Source organism: Monodon monoceros, unplaced genomic scaffold (assembly GCF_005190385.1).
Source record: "Monodon monoceros isolate NGI ecotype Baffin Bay Population unplaced genomic scaffold, NGI_Narwhal_1 Super_Scaffold_20, whole genome shotgun sequence".
Lineage (NCBI taxonomy): Eukaryota > Metazoa > Chordata > Mammalia > Artiodactyla > Monodontidae > Monodon > Monodon monoceros.
The window spans coordinates 34,170,307-34,191,894 of NW_021703777.1; the positions used below are offsets into that span (position 1 = coordinate 34,170,307).

At 33.6% G+C, this 21,588-nt stretch overlaps 1 protein-coding gene across 3 annotated transcripts in view; it reads right to left on the minus strand.

The window, feature by feature from the left end:
• The window catches only part of TLL1 (tolloid like 1), a 260,947-nt gene that overhangs the window by 113,759 nt on the left and 125,600 nt on the right, over positions 1–21,588 (minus strand). For all 3 annotated transcript variants that reach the window (XM_029235369.1, XM_029235370.1, XM_029235368.1), the window contains exons 7-9: positions 16,973–17,078; positions 9,093–9,217; positions 1,076–1,191 (exon numbers count right to left, since the gene is read on the minus strand). In XM_029235369.1, coding sequence (XP_029091202.1) covers positions 1,076–1,191; positions 9,093–9,217; positions 16,973–17,078 — 347 coding nt within the window. The remainder of the gene's footprint in view (positions 1–1,075; positions 1,192–9,092; positions 9,218–16,972; positions 17,079–21,588) is intronic.

Consider the following 21,588-nt stretch of genomic DNA (forward strand, 5'->3'; position numbering starts at 1 on the left):
GTCATCAGGATGGCTATCAAGGTTTTGCTAGCCATATAAATAGGAGAGTGTATCTTTTATTTTATTCTCTGGAAGACTTTATATTAGATTACACTTAATTCTTATTTGATTGTTGGATAGAACTCACTGATGAAGCCATCTGAACCTGGATTTCATTGTTGAAAAAATTTTGACTAATAATTCAATTAAATGGTAATTTGATTTCTTTAGTGGTTATAGGAGCATTCAAGCTTTTTATTTCTTCTCAAATAAGAACTTAGTAAGTAATATTTTGTAGTAATTTGCCCATTTCATTTACATTTTTAAAGTTATTGGCATAATGTTCAAAATGTTCTTTTGGTTCCTAAAGTATCTGTGGTTATAATAATCGTTTTATTCTAAATATTAGTTAATTGTGCTTTCTCTGTTATTCTTTTTTCTTTTGATCTCTTTTCACCCATTTCTCTATTTTTCTAAATTGTTTCAAGTACCAACTTTGTCCATACTTTGTACAATACCATGATATTTTCTTTATCTTTTATTTATTACTTCCTCCTTTATGTACTTTTTCATTTATTTTATTGCTCTTTTTCTAGTCTCTTTATGTGGATGTCAATCTCATTAGTTTTGGGTATTTCTTATTTCCTAATATCAGCATTTAGGTCTGTGAATTTCCTTCTAAGTACTGCTTTAGGTGAATCTTACAGGTTTGGTATTCTCAGTATTTTTGTTATAATTGAAAATAATTTCTAATTTTAATCACAATATCTTCTTGAATGAATTGGATATTTGATGTATATTTCTCAATTTTAAAATGTGTGGGATTTTTCTAGTTATCCATATGATACTGACTTTTAACTTAATTTCAGTGTGTCTGAGTACATAATTTGTATTATGTCAACACTTTTAGACCATTTACCATTTCTTTTAAAATTACATCTTTCAAAAAATTCCTGGAGTTAGAGTAATTTCCATTATAAAATTTCTGAGCTATTTTATTAATCAAACAAGAATAAAAAACAAAGTGAATTATATTTGAAAGAAAATGAACCTTTGCATCTGAGATTAAAGGAGAACTCTTGATGGGATAAACTACCTTCTCTCCTGCAGTCACAGAAACTCTCCAGATGCAGTGTGTATAAGACGGGTAGCCATTTGGAAATCCTGGGGAGGAAAGGTTGCCATTGGATTCTTGTAGGGTTTCTCCACATGCTGAAAGAAAAAAAAATGTTTGATTTTTTTAAAAGATGAAAAAGATAAGATTTTTCTCTAATTTTTATGAAAGACATTGGCCTCATAAATAAAATCTCCAGTCTTTTGGTGTTAGACAAGAATATATATTTGTATTTTATAAAACAATTTTCCTTTCTAAGTAATTTCTCTTTCTTACTTAATTCTTTCTTACTAGAATTTCAGTATACTTAATCGGATTACTATAGCTAACCATATAACAAGATAATGAGATAAATAACCTGAAGAACCACAAAGTTCTTCCTCATGGAAACCTTTCTCATTCATTCTCAAGAAGCCAGTAGCCAACTTATACGTCACCCATATTTAGCTTCAGGCCAGTGGGTACCTAGTTGATGCGGCTCTGGGACCATACGAAACATTCCATTAGTATATTTGGTATAGAGTGAGGTTAATTTCAATAATGAATACCATATCAAGGTTGAAAAAAGAAATCTTAAATAATAATGAATAAATAATCAATAAGAGGTGCCAAAATGTCAAGCACAATGAAAATTTTTTTTCAAAATAAACTGGAAAAAAATTGAAAGATAAAAACATCATGGAAGACACAAATTTTCAAATAAGATGTAGACATTTATTTATTCTCTGTTTTCTGTCAGTCATAAGTAGAAATTACTGGAAAAGCAATTATATTTTCCTCTTACTAAGCCTTTCTAATTTCTTGGAAGTGATTACCAGTCATCTGAAATAGCAAATAATAATCAGCTACACAGCCTCAAGATCTGTGTGATTGATATCTATAGGCCATTTCAACAAAGGCAAGAACAGAGCACAATTAACTCTGTTTCAGCCAAGGTTTGTAGTTAGAAGTATTCTATAATAGATTTTCTTGTTGTTTTTGCAAGACATGGTATAAGCCACATGAACCTAGGCTGCTTTAAGTATCCTTAATTCAAGAATAATTCCTATACTGCAGCCAGTTTATATAAAGATTTATATAAACATGTTTATAACCTTCACTCAACAATTAGAAAGAACAGCTCCTTCCCTCTGAAGGAGACTGAAATAAAAACTGATATACTACCATATTATGGAACCATAGCTCCCAGCAAGTGAACTCTTGTGTCCATCAAATCAATAAATTATAAATGGTTCTGCATATCTTGATTTAAATGAAGAAACAAAGATGATGGCTTTGAAAACATAAAATAGAGCTGTAAAAACAGTCTGATAAGATATGTTTATTTAGAAACATAGATATTATGTTTCCACAACAAAATAAATTTAAAGTAAGAGCAAGCAGTGTTTATTCTGATGAATAGGCAGATAAAAGCAACTTCAGAATGAAACAAAAATGCTCAAGGTAAAAAATATATAATCAGCCCTTTCCAAGAATCATGTAAGGATACTGGTAAATGTGACATTACAAGAACCCTTAGAAAAAGGAAAATTTGTTAAGATTTATTAATGCAAACAATGTGCTTCTAACTAGGATCAGTTTAGATGCTAAATAGTCATTTGGGAATTGAGTGTGTTTCAAAGAAAAAAAAGCTGCAATTTACAGTAGTTTAGAAATAAATTTTGAAATAATTGAAAACTCCACTAAGCCACATAGAATGCTGGTACTGGATTTCCTAAAGTGGAATTTAAAAAATTAAATATATTTGACTCATAAATGTAAACAAACACTATGGTTCTAATAAAAAAAATAAAAAACTCTCTAAAATGTAAAAAAACAGACTATAATTCAAAAATTAAGTAAATCTATTATATAGCACCTGCTTATAATTCAAGAAGTACAAACAATATTGTCAAGTTGTGATAATCATTTGTGCATTTTCCTCAATAAGTGTGGCTGTCCCAGGCTACATGATCACTATTTCAGAAAATTTCATCAATTTTCCTGGCCATTTGTTGATTCATGCGAAGATATATAAAAAAACTTTAATATTAAAAGGACTAAAGGAAAATTAGCAAGGGAAAGATGGTACTACTAAGTTAAATACATAGTCTGTCCATTTACTCAGAAAGCTATGTGGATGAGAAAAGAGAAGTTGAGTCATGGCATTACCCCTTGTTAATTATGTCATACAAGCAAGTCTCAAAAGCTTAAAATTCAGTTTTCTCTTCTGTAAAGTGGCTATCTTATTAATATGTACTTCATAAAGTTGTTTTGTAGGAGTCAAGTATTGTGATGCCCAAAGTTCTCTTTTTAACCCTTAGATACCTCTGACACAGGTAGGAAGACTGTGCGCTTAATTGTTAGAATATATCTTTGAGCTACAAAATGCAGTCTTATTTAAGAGAAAAAAGGCATAACGAAATATACAAAGGCAAATTATTATCACTCTCCTAATCAAAATTACTCTAAAATGAAACATAATTCAGAAGTTAACCTTCTATCTCTCTAGGCAGATGTCATGATCTTATATGTACAAAATTATAAAGATTCCACAGACAAAAAAAAATACTGTTAGAGGTAATAAAAAATACTCAACAAAATTACAGAATACAAAATCAACTCACAAAATCAGTTGTATAAACTAACAACAAACAATATGAAAAGGAAATTAAGAAAACAACCCCATTTATAAGAACACCAAAAAGAATAAAATATTTAGGAATAAGCTTAACCAATAAGTCAAAAGATATGTAAGGTGAAAACTACAAAACATTGCTGAAAGAAATTTAAGGAAAACCCTAAATAGCCAAAACAACCTTGAGAAAAAAGAACAAAGCTGGAAGCCTCACACTTCTTGACTTCAAAACATATTGCAAATCTACAGTAATTAAGAATATGGTACTGGCATAAGAGAGACTTATAGACCAATGGGACAGAATAAAGAGCCAAAAATAAACCCACACCTAAACAGTAAAATGGGATCTTCATCAAGGGTGCCAAGACTATACAACGAGGAAAGGATAGCCTCTTGCATAAATGGTGTTGGGGAAATTAGATATACACATACAAAAGAATGAAATTGGACCCTTTTCTTTCGTTATACACAAAAACCAACTCAAAGTGGATTAAAGAGTTAAAAGGAAGACCCAAAATTGTAAAATTCCTAGAAGAAAAAACATATGTGAAAAGTTCCATAACTGTGATCTTGGCAATGATTGCTCAGATATTGGCACTAAAAGTACAGGCTTTAAAAGGAAAAATAGACAAGGGGGACTACATCAAACTAAAAAGCTTCTGTGCAGTGAAGGAAACAATCAATAGAGTGAAAAGCAATCTTCGGAATGGAAGAAAACATATGTAAATCATGAATCTCATAAGGGGTTACTATCCAAAATATATAAGGCACTCTTACAACTCAATAGCAAAAAAACAAACAAAGAACAACAGACGCCAAGTAACCAAATTTTAAAATGGGCAAAGGACTTGAATAGACTGTTCAAAGAAGACATACAAATGACCAATAGATACATGAAAAAAATGCTCAACATCACTAATCATTAGGGGAATGCAAATCAAAACCACAATGAGATATCACCTCACACCTGTTAAGATGGCCATTATCAAAAAACAGGAAATAACAAGTGCTGGTGAGGATGTGGAGAAATTGGAACCACTTTAACTGTTGGTCGGAAATTAAAATGGTGCAGTCACTGTGGAAAACAGTATGAGTTTCCTCAGCTATTATAAATAGAACTACCAAATTATCCAGCAATTCTACTTCTGGATATTGATGCAAAAGAACTGAAAACAGAATCTTGAAGAAATACATACACTCACATATTCATTGAAGCATTATTCAGAGTAGCCGAGAGATAGAAACAAACTAAATGTCCATCACTGGATGAATGAATAAAGAAAATGTGGTATATACATACAATGGAATATTATTCAGCCTTAAAACAGAAAGAAATCTGTCATGTGCTAACAACATGGATAAACCCTGAGGACACTATTCTAAGTGCAATAAGCCAGTCACACACAGAAGGACAAATACTGCAGGTTTCTAAAGTAGTTAGACTCAAACAGGTGGAAAGTAAAATGGTGGTTGCCAGAGTTGGGAGGACAGGAACAGGGAGATGCTGTTCAATAGGTATAGAGTTTCAGTTTCAGTCATGCAAGCTGGAAAAGTTCTAGAGATCTGCTGTAAAGCAATGCGTATATAGTTAACAGTACTGTATTGTGCAATTAGAAATTTGTTAATAGGACAGGTCTAATGTTATGTGTGTTTCACCAAAGTTAAAAAATAGTTAATAATAAAAAGTTCTTTATTCTATGATCCATCTCACTTTTGCATCACATGATTCTAGTGTAACTTACCTCTTCCAAGATAGAAAATTGTGTTTGAATTGTATAAATGCTACTTTGATTGTGTGTGGCTGAGAAATTATTACAAATTCTTGTGTTATTAACAATATGGTTAAATATACTGCTGATTGTATTTACATCTACAGATATTTTCCCAAGCAAATGTCTGCAACATCCACCATATATCAAAGATTGAGAATCCTTTTTCCATTTTTTTATAAGAACACATTTATAATGTTACTAACTCTAAATAAAACAGACAATAATGTATTACATAAATCTCTTCCCCAAAAATCTTGATAAACTCTAGAGTAGGGGAAGAAATAAAACTATATCTAATCAACTTAGCACTACCTAATTAACTTTTTCATACATCCATGGCTCCCTTAAACTTTTTTTTTTTTTTTTTGCGGTACGCGGGCCTCTCACTGTTGTGGCCTCTCCCGTTGCAGAGCACAGGCTCCGGACGTGCAGGCTCAGCGGCCATGGCTCACGGGCCCAGCCGCTCCGCGGCATGTGAGATCTTCCTGGACCAGGGCACGAACCCGTGTCCCCTGCATCGGCAGGCAGACTCTCAACCACTGCGCCAGCAGGGAAGCCCTCCCTTAAACTTTTATATGTAATAAATAAAATTTAGATTTAAAATTATTTTAAGATAAGGAATGTTAAAAGAAATACCAAGTCATCTGAGCCATAATGGTGAGATTAATTACTGAAATATTTTAAAATCTATTTCAAAGTAACTCCCTAGCCAAGTTTGAATCATCTTTGAAGATGAAGCACAAATACCAACTCCAAGAAGCCTTCCTCATTCCAGGGTGCAGCACAGTTTAGGCACCCCTCTCAGAACTGCTTTAGCATCCTTTACTGATGAGATTTACTTCCTCAACAAGTAATATTGTCTGTATAATCCCACAGATAATTGGCTATTTGTGTGTATAATCTGTGCTTCCTTCTCTGTGGCCATAATATCTGGTGCAGTACTTTTCCCATATTAAAGCAACTATTTCATTCATACAACAACTACTTATTGAGCACGTAACTTATATCTGATTCAGAATACCCTGAGGAAAAAAACCTAACTCCAATCCTAAAGATTATACTCTAATTATACTCTAATGTGGGAAATGACAAGTAAATTGATGATTATAGCAGTAAGACATAAGGCCAGAATCAAATAAAGTATTTAGCAACATGGGATTCCTGGGAGACCAGCGGGTTTTTAAGTAGGAGGTTACATAGGAGCCAAATTCTGAATATGAGTTAGGATTTAGCCAGGAGGCAGTTAAGAGTTTTCTGGCTGGAGGAAGAAGCAAGAGGCAAGCTTACTGTAGTGTCAGGGGCTGAATGAAGTAGAGGTGAGAAACTAGGTTGTAAGGGAAATACCTAGAGAAGAGCCTGGGAGAAGAGACAGGGGAAAATCTTGAAGGAGACATTGAGAAGGAAATCAGCCTTTATCCTAAAATAAGCAGAATAAAATTTACATATTGAAAAGTCACTTGAACAGCAGTGTGGCCAGAGAACTAAAGAGATGTAAGAATGGAGGGAAGAGCTTATTTAGGAAGCATTGAAGCAATCCAGACAAAAGATGAGGATCCCTAGGATAGGGGATTTACTTCAAGTACGTGAGATCGATACCAAGAAGGCAGCAGGACTGACTAGTTGTGGGAAGTGAGGCAAAAGGAGGAAGTAAGTAAGGATGCCCTCCAGGTTGTGGTTTGGGAAGATCTATGTGTGGTACCATCAACTGAACTAAGGAATGTTTTATGGGAGAAGAATAAATGGGTCCATGAATAAGTGGGAAAATAGCTAAATTCTTTTTGCATGTTGGCAATATATTTTAGCCAAGAATTGTACATAAGCACATATATCAAGAGTATTCTGGCTGGAATCTCAGAGCATTATATAAGGAATTAAAGAGATTAATATTTTAGGTAACTAAAAAGAACCTCATATTAATTAAAAAATAAATTTAATGTACGAGTGTTTAGAAAGTTTCCAGTATTCGAATTCCATGAACACTGAAACTGGTCTTCCATACCTACAACCACACAGATGTGCATCCATAGACGTGGATATACTGTATGTTTAACAGCACTTTTAAATTTGTAAACATAGATTTGTATGTGGGTTCATGTGTGAATACACATACACTTTTATATAATAATGAACATTCTAATCCTCAGAAGCTCATTTTTAGATATTAATTTACTTTATTTTTTCCTAGTTTTATTATGTTACTTGACATTTAATTAAAGAAGATTTACTGAGAGAATATTATGTTTGACAGTTGACATAAGTATGAAGTAGTTATAAGCCAAAAGTTCATGGGACCACAGAAAAACTATATCAAGAGAAAATGCAAATAAAGACAAGAGACTGTATTAGAAGAAGAGTTCAGCTTCAGGAGTTTAGAAATTAAAAAGGAAAGTAATCCTAAAATTAGATCCAAGTAGAGAAGAATACACTTAGAAAATGAGAGTCACAAGAAAAAGAAGGCCCCCCAAAAGAAAGAGAACAAGAGAACAAATGAATCATTTATGAAGAGAAGAAGATGCACCACCACTCACACACCCCAGAGAGGATCTCTTTCACAAGCAGACTGCTGATTACCGGGATAAAGGGAAGAGGAAGACCATTCTCTGCCCCATGAAGACGTTTCTATATGTTAATGAGCAAATATTACACTTGTTAATGAATCAGCTAGCCCTCTCTTGTACTCTACAAAGAAAGTTTCCTGGACTGGGACCAATAATCACAGTAAACTTAGTTAATATAACTTCCCAATAATTAAATATATATAAATAAAATTTAAGCAAAGCCTATGCAAAACTTCAATGATTAATATACCCATCTTATCTCTGAATGTCTGCACAAATTATTAGAATAGCAGCCAGTTAAAACTTTATTAGTTATTTTACCACTTGTGATCTTAGTATCTGGAACAAAAAGTGAATTCCATAGGTATTAGTTTCCATAAACAAAAAAATTTGGGAAAAGCTGTGTTAAGCATGTATCTTTTATTGTTTGTGTGTGTGTCGTACATGGGCTGCTCACTGCTGTGGCCTCTCCCGTTGCAGAGCACGGGCTCCGGACGCGCAGGCCCAGCGGCCATGGCTCACGGGACCAGCTGCTCCGCGGCATGCGGGATCCTCCCGGAACAGGGTACGAACCCTTGTCCCCTGTATCGGCAGGCAGACTCTCAACCACTGTGCCACAAGGGAAGCCCAAGCATGTATCTTTGATATAAGCTATTTCAAGCATTTTGAGTATATAGGAGGTGCATAGAGTAATAAGTATTTCCAGTTTGGAAGCAGAATCTTTTCTTTCTTGGACCAGTAAGGCATTAGTGTTCTCTTGGTACATTGTTATTAAGACCTTCCTTTAAGTGGTTGAGAGTCTGCCTGCCGATGCAGGGGACACGGGTTCGTGTCCCGGTCCGGGAAGATCCCACGTGCCGCAGAGAGTCTGGGCCCGTGAGCCATGGCCACTGAGCCTGCGCGTCCAGAGCCTGTGCTCCGCAACGGGAGAGGCCACAACAGTGAGAGGCCCGCGTACCGAAAAAAAAAAAAAAAAAAAAAAATTGTGGCTTATTCATCTGTAAGAGCACTATCAGGCACAATTATGCTTCTGAGTTTGGGTGGTGCAATACCTGGACATCTGTACAGCTTTCTTGCCTGTGCAATATCTCCTTTGCTTAAACGGGTTCGCTGACCAATTGCTGGACGTATGCCATTATCATCACGTGAGGGGAGAATGGTATCCAGAAACATCCCCCTGAAAAAAATCAGAAGCAAGTCACACATAAGTCACCACATTAAAACACATATATTCCTTACAAATGTTTTTTTTTCAAACTAAAACCAATCAAAAGAGAAATATATCAGTGTTAAGATTTAAAGAGTGTGTCAGACCTTCAAAACACTTTCATCAAAGTAGAAGAAAATTGTGTGCTAAATGTGTATGGCTAATATAAAGTCAGTGATGGCATTCACTTTTTCCTTAAAAATGTATATAATTTGTTTTTTAAAAGCTAAAATTCTATATAGTCCCTATCAAGTACACTATGGTTCTTGTTTTGGTAGCTCAAGATCTAAAAACACTTAAATTACCAAGTTGTCAAACAATTCTTCCTCATAGAGATCTATTTTCTTAAGAACAGCTTATAATAAATATTTTTTAGATTACTAAACTTGTAAAAGTCAAACAAAACAAGTATGTTACTATTTTTAAATTAAACTACTAATTTAACCTAAGTATTTTTTGAAGTCAAATTATCACAGTATATGTTACAAGAACAAGGAAAAACAAAGAGTGTCAAATTTTAGGAAGTTTAAAGCAAAATAATTTTGTAACACACACATAAATACAAACACACACATATACTATACACTATATGTGTAAAAACTTCATGGTAAAATTTATAAGCAAAAAAAAAAAACCAAAACAACTAAGCAATGCACTAATAATGCTAAGATACTGAGCTTTTTCACACCCAAGGTTGTGATACAAACTTGCTGTGCATGACTAAAAATTGTGGATATAGTAAACTAAAGATACAGTCTAATTTTGCAATGAATATTAACATTTGTAGCTCTAAAGAAAGTAACTGAGCTTAAAAGTTAAATGGATTGGGAGACTATTTTAAATGGTGAGGAAATATTGTATAAAAAGAGACACTTTTTATAAAAGTATTTTAAATTAAGAAATATAATTATTAAAAAAACAAACAAACTTTGAAACTGGGATGAATGATGGGACAGTTTCTTTCCAAAAATTTTAAATGAAAAATTGTATTTAAACTGCAGGTTAAAAGAACAATATTTTAGCTCTACTTTTTCTTCCTTTAAGAAATATTTACTGGGAATTCCCTGGTGGTCCAGTGGTTAGGACTCCACGCTTCTACTGCAGGGGGTATGGGTTTGATCCTTGGTCAGGGAACTAAGATCCTGCATGCCGTGCGGCGTGGCCAAAAAAAAAAAAAAAAAAAAATTTACTGAGCATTGTTATAGACCTATAGGCCTGGATTTATAGCAGTAAATAAAAGAAACAAAAATTCCTCCCCTTAAGATTCTCACATTCTAATGGAGGGAGAAAGACTTTAACAAAGATTGTTAACTGAGATAGTGACAGATACTTTGGAGAAAAATAAGGAAGAGAAGATGGATATTGATTATCCACTGATGGGATAGCTTTTAAAAAGAGTGATCAAAGAAAAGCTCACTTGGAAGTTGACATTTTAGCCAAACATCAAGGAAGTGAAGGCGAGGTAAATGTGGTTAACTGGGAGTAGAGAGTCACAGACAGAAAGAACTTTAAGAAATACAGCAACCCTGAGATGGGAGGATGCTTTGTTTGAGTGTCAAAGTTTAACTTTTAACCTGAGGAAAACTCTTAATATGTGGATGATGGTAAACAGAGGTGTGACATGATCTATAAGTAACTTATGACTTACCTCTCTAGCTTCTAGGTAGGAGTGGTGATCTTTAGATAAAACCCAGATAACTCAAATAGATACTGGAACTCTTTTAAAACCAAATCTAAGTCTCTACAAAACTCAATATGTATACTACCTGAGATGAAGGTAGGGAGGTGGAACTAATCATCAAAAGTGAGAGCTTGCACACACTTAATAAAATACAACTCCAGCTAGGCCAGTGCAACTGAAGGGGAAGTTGAGCTATAGGGCAGCACTGAGAAAAGTTATTCTTCAACTTTGCTGCACAAATCAACAGATACATTAAGTAGGTAAGTCCAAATTAGTGAAGTGTTACAACTTCTGCAGTACTTCAGTACTAATGGAGTATTCACTATTTTCTATTCCTATTTTGAAAAAAAAACCCTGTAGTTTTCGAAAAATTTTGTTTTTTCCAGTTTAAAAAAAATGATTCAATTTTAAAAGGTCAAGGACATCTTGTAGAAGATATATTCAAACTCAGGGGGTAGAATGATGAATTTTGGCTCATTTAATCTACGGAGATAATCTGCCTTCCATTTGTATGGATGTCAGTCACCCATTCTTTTGATCTTTCTTCGTGGTCAGAAAGTTAACAATTCTCTCCTTCCACAACCAGGCCATTAAGCAATGTAGGCTCTTCCTGAGCATTCTTTCAGACAGACCATAGATGGGGTCACTTACTAATCTTCATTTGTTTTACCTACATTAGAAGAGTGAATTAACTGTGCTTTTCATAAAACTTCATAAAATTTTACAATTCTCTTATTAGAAATGGGCAGTTCCAGTTTGCAAGCATGTACATTACAAATTATCTATGCATATAAAGCCCCCTATATGCAGCCCTGTTCTTCCCACAGTAAGTACCTAAATCTGCTCATGGGAAATATTGATGAAAACAACTAAAACTTTTATAGACTATCTGGGTTCAGAATAGAAGAAACTATAAAACTTTAAATACATTAACAGAATGAAAGGCCAAAGCCACATGTGCATCTAATTGATGCAGAAAAAGCATTTGACAAAATTCAACACACTTTCATGATAAAAGCACTCAACAAACTAGTAATAGAAGGGAACTATCTCAACATAAAAGGTCATATATGAAAAACCTACAGATAACATCACGCTCAATGAAAAACTGAAAACTTTTCATCTAAGATCGGGAAGATGGCAAGGATGTTTGCTCTCACCATTTTTATTCAACATAGTATTGAAAGTCCTAGTCAGAGAAATTAGGCAAGACAAAGAGTCAAAAGGTATACATGTTGAAAAGAAAGAAGTAAAGTGATCTCTGTTTGCAGATAACACAATCTTATATGTATAAAATCCTAGTGAGTCCACCCAAAAACTATCAGAACTGATAAATGAATTCAGCAAAGTTGCAGGATACAAAATAAACACTCAAAAAGCAGTTGCATTTCTATACAATAACAGTGAACAACCTGAAAAGGAAATTAAGAAAACAATTCCATTTAAAATAGCATCAAAAAGAATAAAATACTTGGGAATAAACTTAACCAAGGAAGCAAAAGACTTACACACTGAAGATTACAAAACATCACTGAAAGAAATCAAAGAAGACACAAACAAATGGAAAAATATTCTATATTTATGGATCGGATGACTTTATTTGTTAAGATGTTCACATTACTCAAAACAATCAACATAATCCCTATCAAAACCAAAATGGCATTTATTGTGGAAATAGAAAAAATAACAGTTCTAAAATTCATATGTTATCTCTTAGGACCTTGAATAGCCAAACATATTTTGAAAAAAAAGAACAAAGGTGGAGGACTCATGCTTTCAGATTTCAAAACATATTACAAACCTTAAGTAACTAAAACAGTGTGATATTGGCATAAAGACAGACCTATAGAACAATGGAATTGAACAGGAATAAAATACACCCTAGTGTATATAATGACCTTTAACAACGGTGTTAAAGGTATTGACTCAATGGGGAAAATATAATCTTTACAACAAATGATGTTGGGAAAACTGGATATCCATGTGCAAAAGAACAAAGTTAGACGCTTATCAAAGCCATATATAAAAATAACTCAAAGGAGATTAAAGACCTGAACATAAGACCCCAAATTATAAAACTCTTAGGAGAAAACACAGGGGAAAAGCTTCATGACATTGAATATGGCAATGATTTCTTGGATATGACACCAAAAGCATAGGCAACAAAAGCAAAAACAGGTAAGTGGGACTAGGCTTTTAATTAAAAATCTTGTGCACAGCAAAGGAAACAATCAAGTGAAAAGGAGAGAAAATATTTGTAAGATATATATATCTGATAAGAGACCAGAATATACAAAGAAATTCTACAGCTCAACAATAGAAAAATGGAGTAATCTGATTTAAAAATATGCAGAAGATTTGAATGGAGGTTTTTTCTTATTTTTCTAATATTTATTGGAGTATAGTTGCTTTACAATGTTGTGTTAGTTTTTACTGTACAGTAAAGTGAATCAACTATACATATACATACATCCCCTCTTTTTTGGATTTCCTTCCCATTTAGGTCACCACAGAGCACTGAGTAGAGTTCCCTGTGCTATACAGTAGGTTCTCATTTGTTATCTACTTTATATATAGTATCAATAGTGTATATACGTCAATCCTCATCTTCCAATTCATCATATCCTCCTCCTTCTCCCTTGGTATCTATATGTTTGTTCTCTACGTCTGTGTATCTATTTCTGCTTTGCAAATAAGATCATCTACACCATTCTTTAAGATTCCATGTATATGTGTTAATATACAATATTTGTTTTTCTCTTTCTGACTTACCTCACTCTGTATGACAGTCTCTTGGTCCATCAACATCTCTACATGTGACCCAATTTCTTTCCTCTTTATGGTTGAGTAATATTCCATTGTATATATGTATCACATCTTCTTTATCCATTCCTCTGTTGATGGACATTTAGGTTACTTCCATGTCCTGTCTACTGTAAATAGTGCTGCAATGAACACTGGGGTGCATGTGCCTTTTTGAATTATGATTTTCTCTGAGTATATGCCCAGTAGTGGGATTGCTGGGTCACATGGTAGTTCTACTTTTAGTTTTTTAAGGAACCTCATACTGTTCTCCATAGTGGTTGTATCAATTTTCATTCCCAGCAACAGTGCAAGAGGGTTCCCATTTCTCCACATGCTCTCCAGCATTTATTGTTTGTAGATTTAAAAAAAAATAAATTTATTTATTTTATTTATTTTATGTTTGGCTGCATTGGGTCTTCGTTGCTGCATGTGGGCTTTTCTCTGGTTGCTGTGAGGGGGGGCTACTCTTCATTGTGGTGCACAGGCTTCTCATTGTGGTGGCTTCTCTTGTTGGGAGCATGGGCTCTAGGTGTGTGGGCTTCAGTAGTTGTGGCACACGGGCTCAGTAGTTGTGGCTCATGGGCTCTAGAGTGCAGCCTCAGTAGTTGTGGTGCACGGGCTTAGCTGCTCCATGGCATGTGGGATCTTCCCGGACCAGGGCTCGAACCCATGTCTCCTGCATTGGCAGGCGGATCCTTAACTACTGAGCCACCAGGGAAGCCCTGTTTGTAGATTTTTTGATGATGGCCATTCTGACCGGTGTGAGGTGATACCTCACTGTAGTTTTGATTTGCATTTCTCTAGTAATTGGTGACATTGATGGCCAAGCATATAAAAATATGTTCAACATCACTAATTATCAGAGAAATGCAAATCAAAACCATAAAGAGACATCACATCATACCCATTAGGATGGCTACTATCAAAAAATTAAAAAACAAAACAGAAAAGAACACATGTTGGTGAGGATATGGAGAAATTGGAACACTTATGCACTGTTGATGGGATTGTGAAATAGTGCAGCATCTAAGAAAAAAATTATGGAGGTTCTTCAAAAAATTAAACATATAGTTCAGCAATCCCACTTACTTCTGTGTATATATCCAAAAGAATGGAAAACAGGATCTGGAAGAGATATTTGCATACCCATGTTCATGGCAGCACTATTCACAGTAGCCAAGAGGTGAAAGCAACTCAGATGTCCATCAACAAATGAATGAACAAAATGTGGTATAGGCATCCAATGGACTATTATTCAGCCTTAAAAAGGAAGGAAATTCTGTTACATGCTACAACATAGATGAACCTAAAGAATTTTATGCTAGGTGAAATAAACCAGTCACAAAAAGACAAATACTGTGTGATTCTGCTTGGTATCTAAAGTAGCCAAATTCATAGACACAGAAAGTGGAAAGGTGGTCCAGAGGCTGGCAGTGGGGCGGGGGGAGAGAGGAGAGTTGTTGTTTAATGGGTATAGGGTTTCAGTTTTTCAAGATGAAAAGTTTCTGGACATCTGTTTCACAACAATGTGAATGTACTTAATACTAATAAATTGTACACTTAAAATTAGATAATATAGTAAATTTGATATTGAGGTTTCTTTACCACAATAATAAAAAAAATCAAATACTTTGGAGGTGGTGGCTGAGAGCTGTGTGAAATGTTTCCTCTCATGAAATTCAGAAAAAAAAAATAATGTGAATTGGATCAATTCTTCTAACAGGTAGATACAGTTACTTTCACTATAGGAATATAAGTTTATTTGGGAAAAGTGAACAGGTAAATTTTGAAACAGTAAGAGAAAATAATATTTCAAGGCTAGTTGTCATGCAACTCCAAAGTTAGGTGTAGGGGGTGATAAATTGCAAGAACCTCATGGTTTATGGAAAAGCAACAATTTAAAGACATGAAAGGAGTACAGAATAAGGGAAAATGTATGTTTCAAGCTTTGGTATAGGTTCATTGTCTACCAGGGACAGAAATAATAAATTACCTTTTCCATTCTCCAGTACCTGCTCTATTCCAAAGAATCTAAACTCAGTTTATTTCTAACTAATATAACTCAACAGTATAAGAGAAGCACTTTGGCTAAACTGGTACCCCAATCCTCATTTTTCACATGTTTCTAAATAAAACTCAATTCCAAGCATGAAAACAAAGCTTTACAATTCTTTAAGATTATTTTCAGGCCAAGTTTATGGATGTATTTCTGCTAAAACTTCAATTCAATTCAAAAAACAGTAAGTATTTGGGTAGTTATTATATTTGAACGATTATATACTTCAGAATAAAATGATTTTTAAAATACAGTTAACACTCAATTATGTTAATAATAAAGTTTGGTCGTAAAGAAGCATAATTTAAATATTTATCCAAGTGTTAAGAATTTGTTTACACCCTTCTCTACTTATTACCACATATTTTTTTAAAAAACAGGGAATTAACTTGAATTTACTGTCTTCTTCCTGACCCTTCCTTTAAACATAGACATTAATGAATTGTGAAATGGGCATGGTGATCAGAAAAGAATGAGTGGAATGGACATGACTGTAAAATGGGTATAAAATGGGAAAAAGATATGACTTCAGCGGTTTTAACAGTTTCAGATTCCTTACCTGGAAACCATTGCCTTGATGACATCTTGTTTAGAGTGAAATAGATCAAAACCCAAATTTATTACACTCTTAAAAATTAGCATTCAGTCACTAATGAAATAATTTTAAGGTTAATAACTGGAAAGAATATGAGGTAAAATATCTTCCTAAAATGTTCTCTGAGAATTATTTTACTATAGCATATTTCAAGTGAAATTAGTACTTGAGCAGCAGAAAATACACAATAAAAACACAAGTCACATGAGAGTATAACATTCCAACTCAACAACTGAGCTTGCTATTTGACTTGAAATGCCTAATTTTCATTAATAGTGCTTTGCCAATTTAACACACAGATTGGTTTGGTAATCATTTTAATTGAACTTTTTTAAGATTTAAGAATATTAAATAATTCAAAATTTTTTAATTTTTACTTAGAATCTATTTATTTGATAGGAAATGTGAAAATGTGTTTTTAAAATCTCAAATGCCTGTTGTTGGCTATAAACACCAATCAAGTATATTGTGTACTTTATGACAGCGATATCTGAAAGTGGTTCTAGTTCTAATGTTAAGCCTAGTTTTGTGAGGAGCCACACAGAGGAAAGGAATTAAAAGTCAAAAGGTATAACCTGAGACTCCAACCTTGAGAAGGTGTTCCTGGCATAGTGCATGATACTGTCAAAATCATATCTTTCTCCAAGCGAGTTCACTTCTCCAGGCTCCATCTTCAGAAAATTGTACTCTTGACCTAAGAATTAGGCACAGAAAGCATTTCAGAAGCCTCTTAACAGACAGAAAAGAGAACAGAAGAGCCCTTCCTGCCTCTATCTGCTCTCTACCAAATGCCGATCGCTGATCTTCACGACGTTGTATTTACACACTAACACTCAGGTACTCGCAAAAGGGTACATCCAGTGCCAATGCTTGCACTTGAATATCATCCTGAAAGAGTAATATTGAATTTAATTAATAAGTTAATTTTGGCAAAAAGGTAGATTACCAAAAGCATGCTTTGGATTTGTTTTCTTTGTATACTCTTTTACCGTCTCTAAATATTTGTTTCTTTAAAACTACTGGGTTTTTTTTTAACAATATTGTGATTACAAAAAGTTACATTTTTACTTAATAAGTCTCCCACCTCTCTCTTATGACTATATTTGCAAAGACCAAAAAAAAAAACCAACTTCCTATTTGTGTTAGATTCTATGAAACACTGGAAAAAATATAAAAACTATATTTGTATGTACACAGAACATTGCAGGCGTTTGCTATGTGACTTTGTCACTAAAGATAAAACCACAGCAACTGAAACAAGATTCTCTTTGATGAAAATGAGGCTCTACTTGGAGGGCTTTTTTGGTCAAGAGAATATGTTTCAGAACTTACTTTTTCATTTTTTACTTTTCACGACTGCTATTTTAACTTCTGGACATCTTCATGTTAATAGATTTCTCAACTGCCTGTTTATATCTGTATTATAATATTATTTCTTGAAATTTGAAAATAACATAGTATTAAATGTGTAGATCTACATCAATGGTTCCAGAGGCAGAGTATTTCCTCAGAGTTTAGGTTTCAGTGATTCATTTTTCACAATTTCAGCAGCCAAAGATGGCTGCTTTTATAGCTCATTTTGAAACATCAAAGTGTAAAATTGAGTTATTAGGCTTCCAAATTCAAGGCTGGAGTTTAAAAAAGAACTATTATTGTACAACACTTATGTAACTATTTTAATTTTATTCCAACTGCCGTATTACTACTGAATATAAAAATATTACATTAAAAATTTCCCAAAAAGCAATAAAAAAACTGAGTGATGCCACAGAGTATAATATCTTTCCTACATGTGATAAGGAAGTCTGATATACTCACTTGAGCATTAAAGATAAAACAATCAGCGTGAAGTTACAGAACCCAAGTCCCAGAGTAAAGTGTTTCAATCCACCTTACAATGAATTCATACAATAAATAGTTTTCAATGAACTAAGCACACCATATAGTAAAATACACGTTCCACAAATCTCTGGTTTATCTGTCTGTATTACAACTATTCTCGGGAAATACCCTGCATTATCTTCAATCTTTGATAGAAGTAACTGCTAAAAACTCTCTTCTTTATTAAACATGGTAAGTATATTTTAGTACAACCAATTCTAAGGTGAGATTTTTATAAAGCTGTGGGGCTGATTTTTTAATATTAATCTATAATCCACTGGGGATTTCAAATTTCAAGCACAATATGTGAGTATACTCTCTAATTAAAGCAAAATGTTTCATAAAAATTTCTGAAAGTGGAACATGAAGCAACTTCAGTAATACATTTTGATGTATATAACTGAACAGTTACCATGTATGCGACATAGTGTTTTGTGCTAGTTAAAAAGAACACAGCCATACTTGGTCCAAATAAAGAAAAGCAGACATTTCATAACAGAAGAGAAGAGGATCAGAGATACAGAGCACCAGTGGAACTCACCCTAAACAATTTTTTAAAAAATGACAACCACCTTCTTGAAGGCATGTTCTAAAGTGGATTAAAGTAACCCAATCTTTGTACCAAATTGGCTCCTATCATAGTCACTAATTTTGCATATAAATGCAGCTAAAGTCCACACTTATTAGACGTTGCCTTAGAATAACACTTGATCTAAAATTTCTGAGCCAAAGTAAGTCACAAATTTGCTGAAGATTATTCTCCAATATGAATTTTTCATACTAGAATTACCTTTCTATAGTATGGTCAGCCTTCAGTATCTGCAGGGGACTGGTTCCAGCAAGCCCTTGGATACCAAAATCTGTGGATGTTTAAGTCCCTTATATAAAATGGTTTAGTACAATGAATAAGAAATTTCGATTCAGAGGTTGGTTGAATCCACGGATGCAAAACCCTATGAATATGGAGGGCCAACTGTCCATAGATACAAATGATTGCAAGTGAGTGAGAAAAGTGAGAATAATCATATGTTGAGAATATCGTTGAATCCAAACAAGGTATGACAAAATGTGCGTGGAGTTCCAAATACTCAGGACATCTCATGCAATAAATTGTTGTTTTCTATTAGATTGAATGTTGACTCAAAATATGAGTCAACATTATGAGTCATATTGACTCAAAAATATGAAAAGCCATAAATTGTTTAGCACTGTGTTAAGTATTATACATTTACATACTATTTATACATTTCTGCTTGTTTTAGCTACATAAATTTATGTTGAACCAGAGTCCTATTTTTAAGAGCAAGAATCATTCTTGGAAGTTACTTCCTTTATAAGTTATTTTGTCCACATAATAGAGGAAACTTAGTAACTGTGGTTGATAGAAAACTTTTCATTTAGTTGGTAGTTGGAGTAATTTTCAGAAATATTTTCTCTTTGTCTCCCAATGATATAAAGTATAAGATGAACCTTGATAGCTGGTCAGGCATTAGAGTCTTCTATATTGGGAGTATAGATGTTATTTACTTCTCTTTCAACACTACAGATTACTTATTTATTCTTGAAGTGATCTCTTCCCTGTAACATCACATTCATTGATTTTTCTCCTACTTCTTAGACCAAACTTTCTTCATCTTTTGAGAGATATTCTACAAAATGTTGCTTAAATATTGGTGTTCCCCATATTCTACCCACAATCTTATTTTCTTCTTCCTCCAATATTTTCCTAGACAGTGAAATCCACTAACAAATTTCTATCTCTAGATATCTTAAAGTCTAGACTCACCTTTCCTTTGTCTACTAAATATCTCCACTTGGACCATCTAAAGGCTACTCAAACTCAAGGATATGCTAAATGAAATTATTTGTCTTTCTTCCTCTTAAAAATATGTTGCTTTATCCATATTTCTTAGTTCATTTGATGGTGCCACCATTCACCCTGTTGCCTAAAAATAAAATCTTGAAGATTTGCTTTCACATGATGTCTCTCTTAAAATATTTTTGAAAGATTATTCCTCTCCTTCTTCTTGGCCTACACCACCCTAACTGAGGACTTAGTCATCTTTTATAAACGATTTATTTAAGTTTCTAATAGGTTTCCCTGATGTCACGTTCATCCTCCCCACCCCCATATCCCCATTCTCAGTTAATAATCCCTACAGCTGAAATAATTCTTTTTTTAAATCTGAACTTGCTCTGCTTTCAATCCTTTGATTATTCTCCAGTAGCTAGAGGATAAAATCTAAATTTCTTAGCTTCAGATAGAAAATCTCTATGATCTAATCTCCCTTGGTAATTACCAACTAGTCTCTCATTTGTAACTTACCATGCAGCCATTTGGGCAAATAAAAATGATTCAATTATCTGTAATTGTAGCTTTGATCATGATGCTTTTATTTTTTTCCAGTTAGAAATTCCATCACTCTTCTGGGTACTTAGAACCCCTTTACTTCTAAATTTCAGTTCCTTTGTGACGTCTCCCTTGACTCGCAAGGCACGTTTTGTCACACCTTGCTTGAACTGGATTGTGTTCTCAATATAACACTATTCTCACTCGCTTGCAATCGTTTGTATACATGGATATACATACACTAAGCTCTGTAATTTTCATGAAGTATCTCCAACATCTAATAGTGCCTCGATAAATAACTGGCAGCAAATATGCTATGAACAAATAAATACAGCAATGCTGTAAATCACAGGAAATTCTAAGGAATTAAATGTTTGTAACTTAAAACTGGCCATGAATAAGGAAATAAGGACACATTTCTGCTTTGCTTCTGCTTGAAATACACACAACTTTCTAAGACGATTCTAAACAACAGGATTTTTCTTCTGGCAATTGAAATGTACTTATCTTTATGAATTATGAAAGGTAAAACAAATGAAAAACTAAATGAGGTGATTATCACACATCAACTGTTGGAGAAAATTAAATTTTAATTATATATTAACTATTGAACTACTGAAACTATTGAAAACATTCTTAAGAATTTGTCTTTAGTGTAGTTCAGGGGAAATCTCAAGAAAATATTTGGACTGTCCTGGAAATGACTCACTTCCCTGGAATTTTCTCCAGAAATTTTCCCTGATATAATATAGATTTGTATGGTAGCAGCACATTTTGTGGCAAACCTTGGATCCTTTTTAAAAGCCAACAACATAAATTATAGAATTAAGTATAGAAAATACTTTTTAAAAATTTATTAATATTAATTTATGTTTTAATAGCCTACACCCATTCTTGGAAAGCACCGAAGTTTGGATATAAAATAGCTAAATCTTAAGAAAAAAAGCAAGCCTAAAAAATGCATAAGATCATT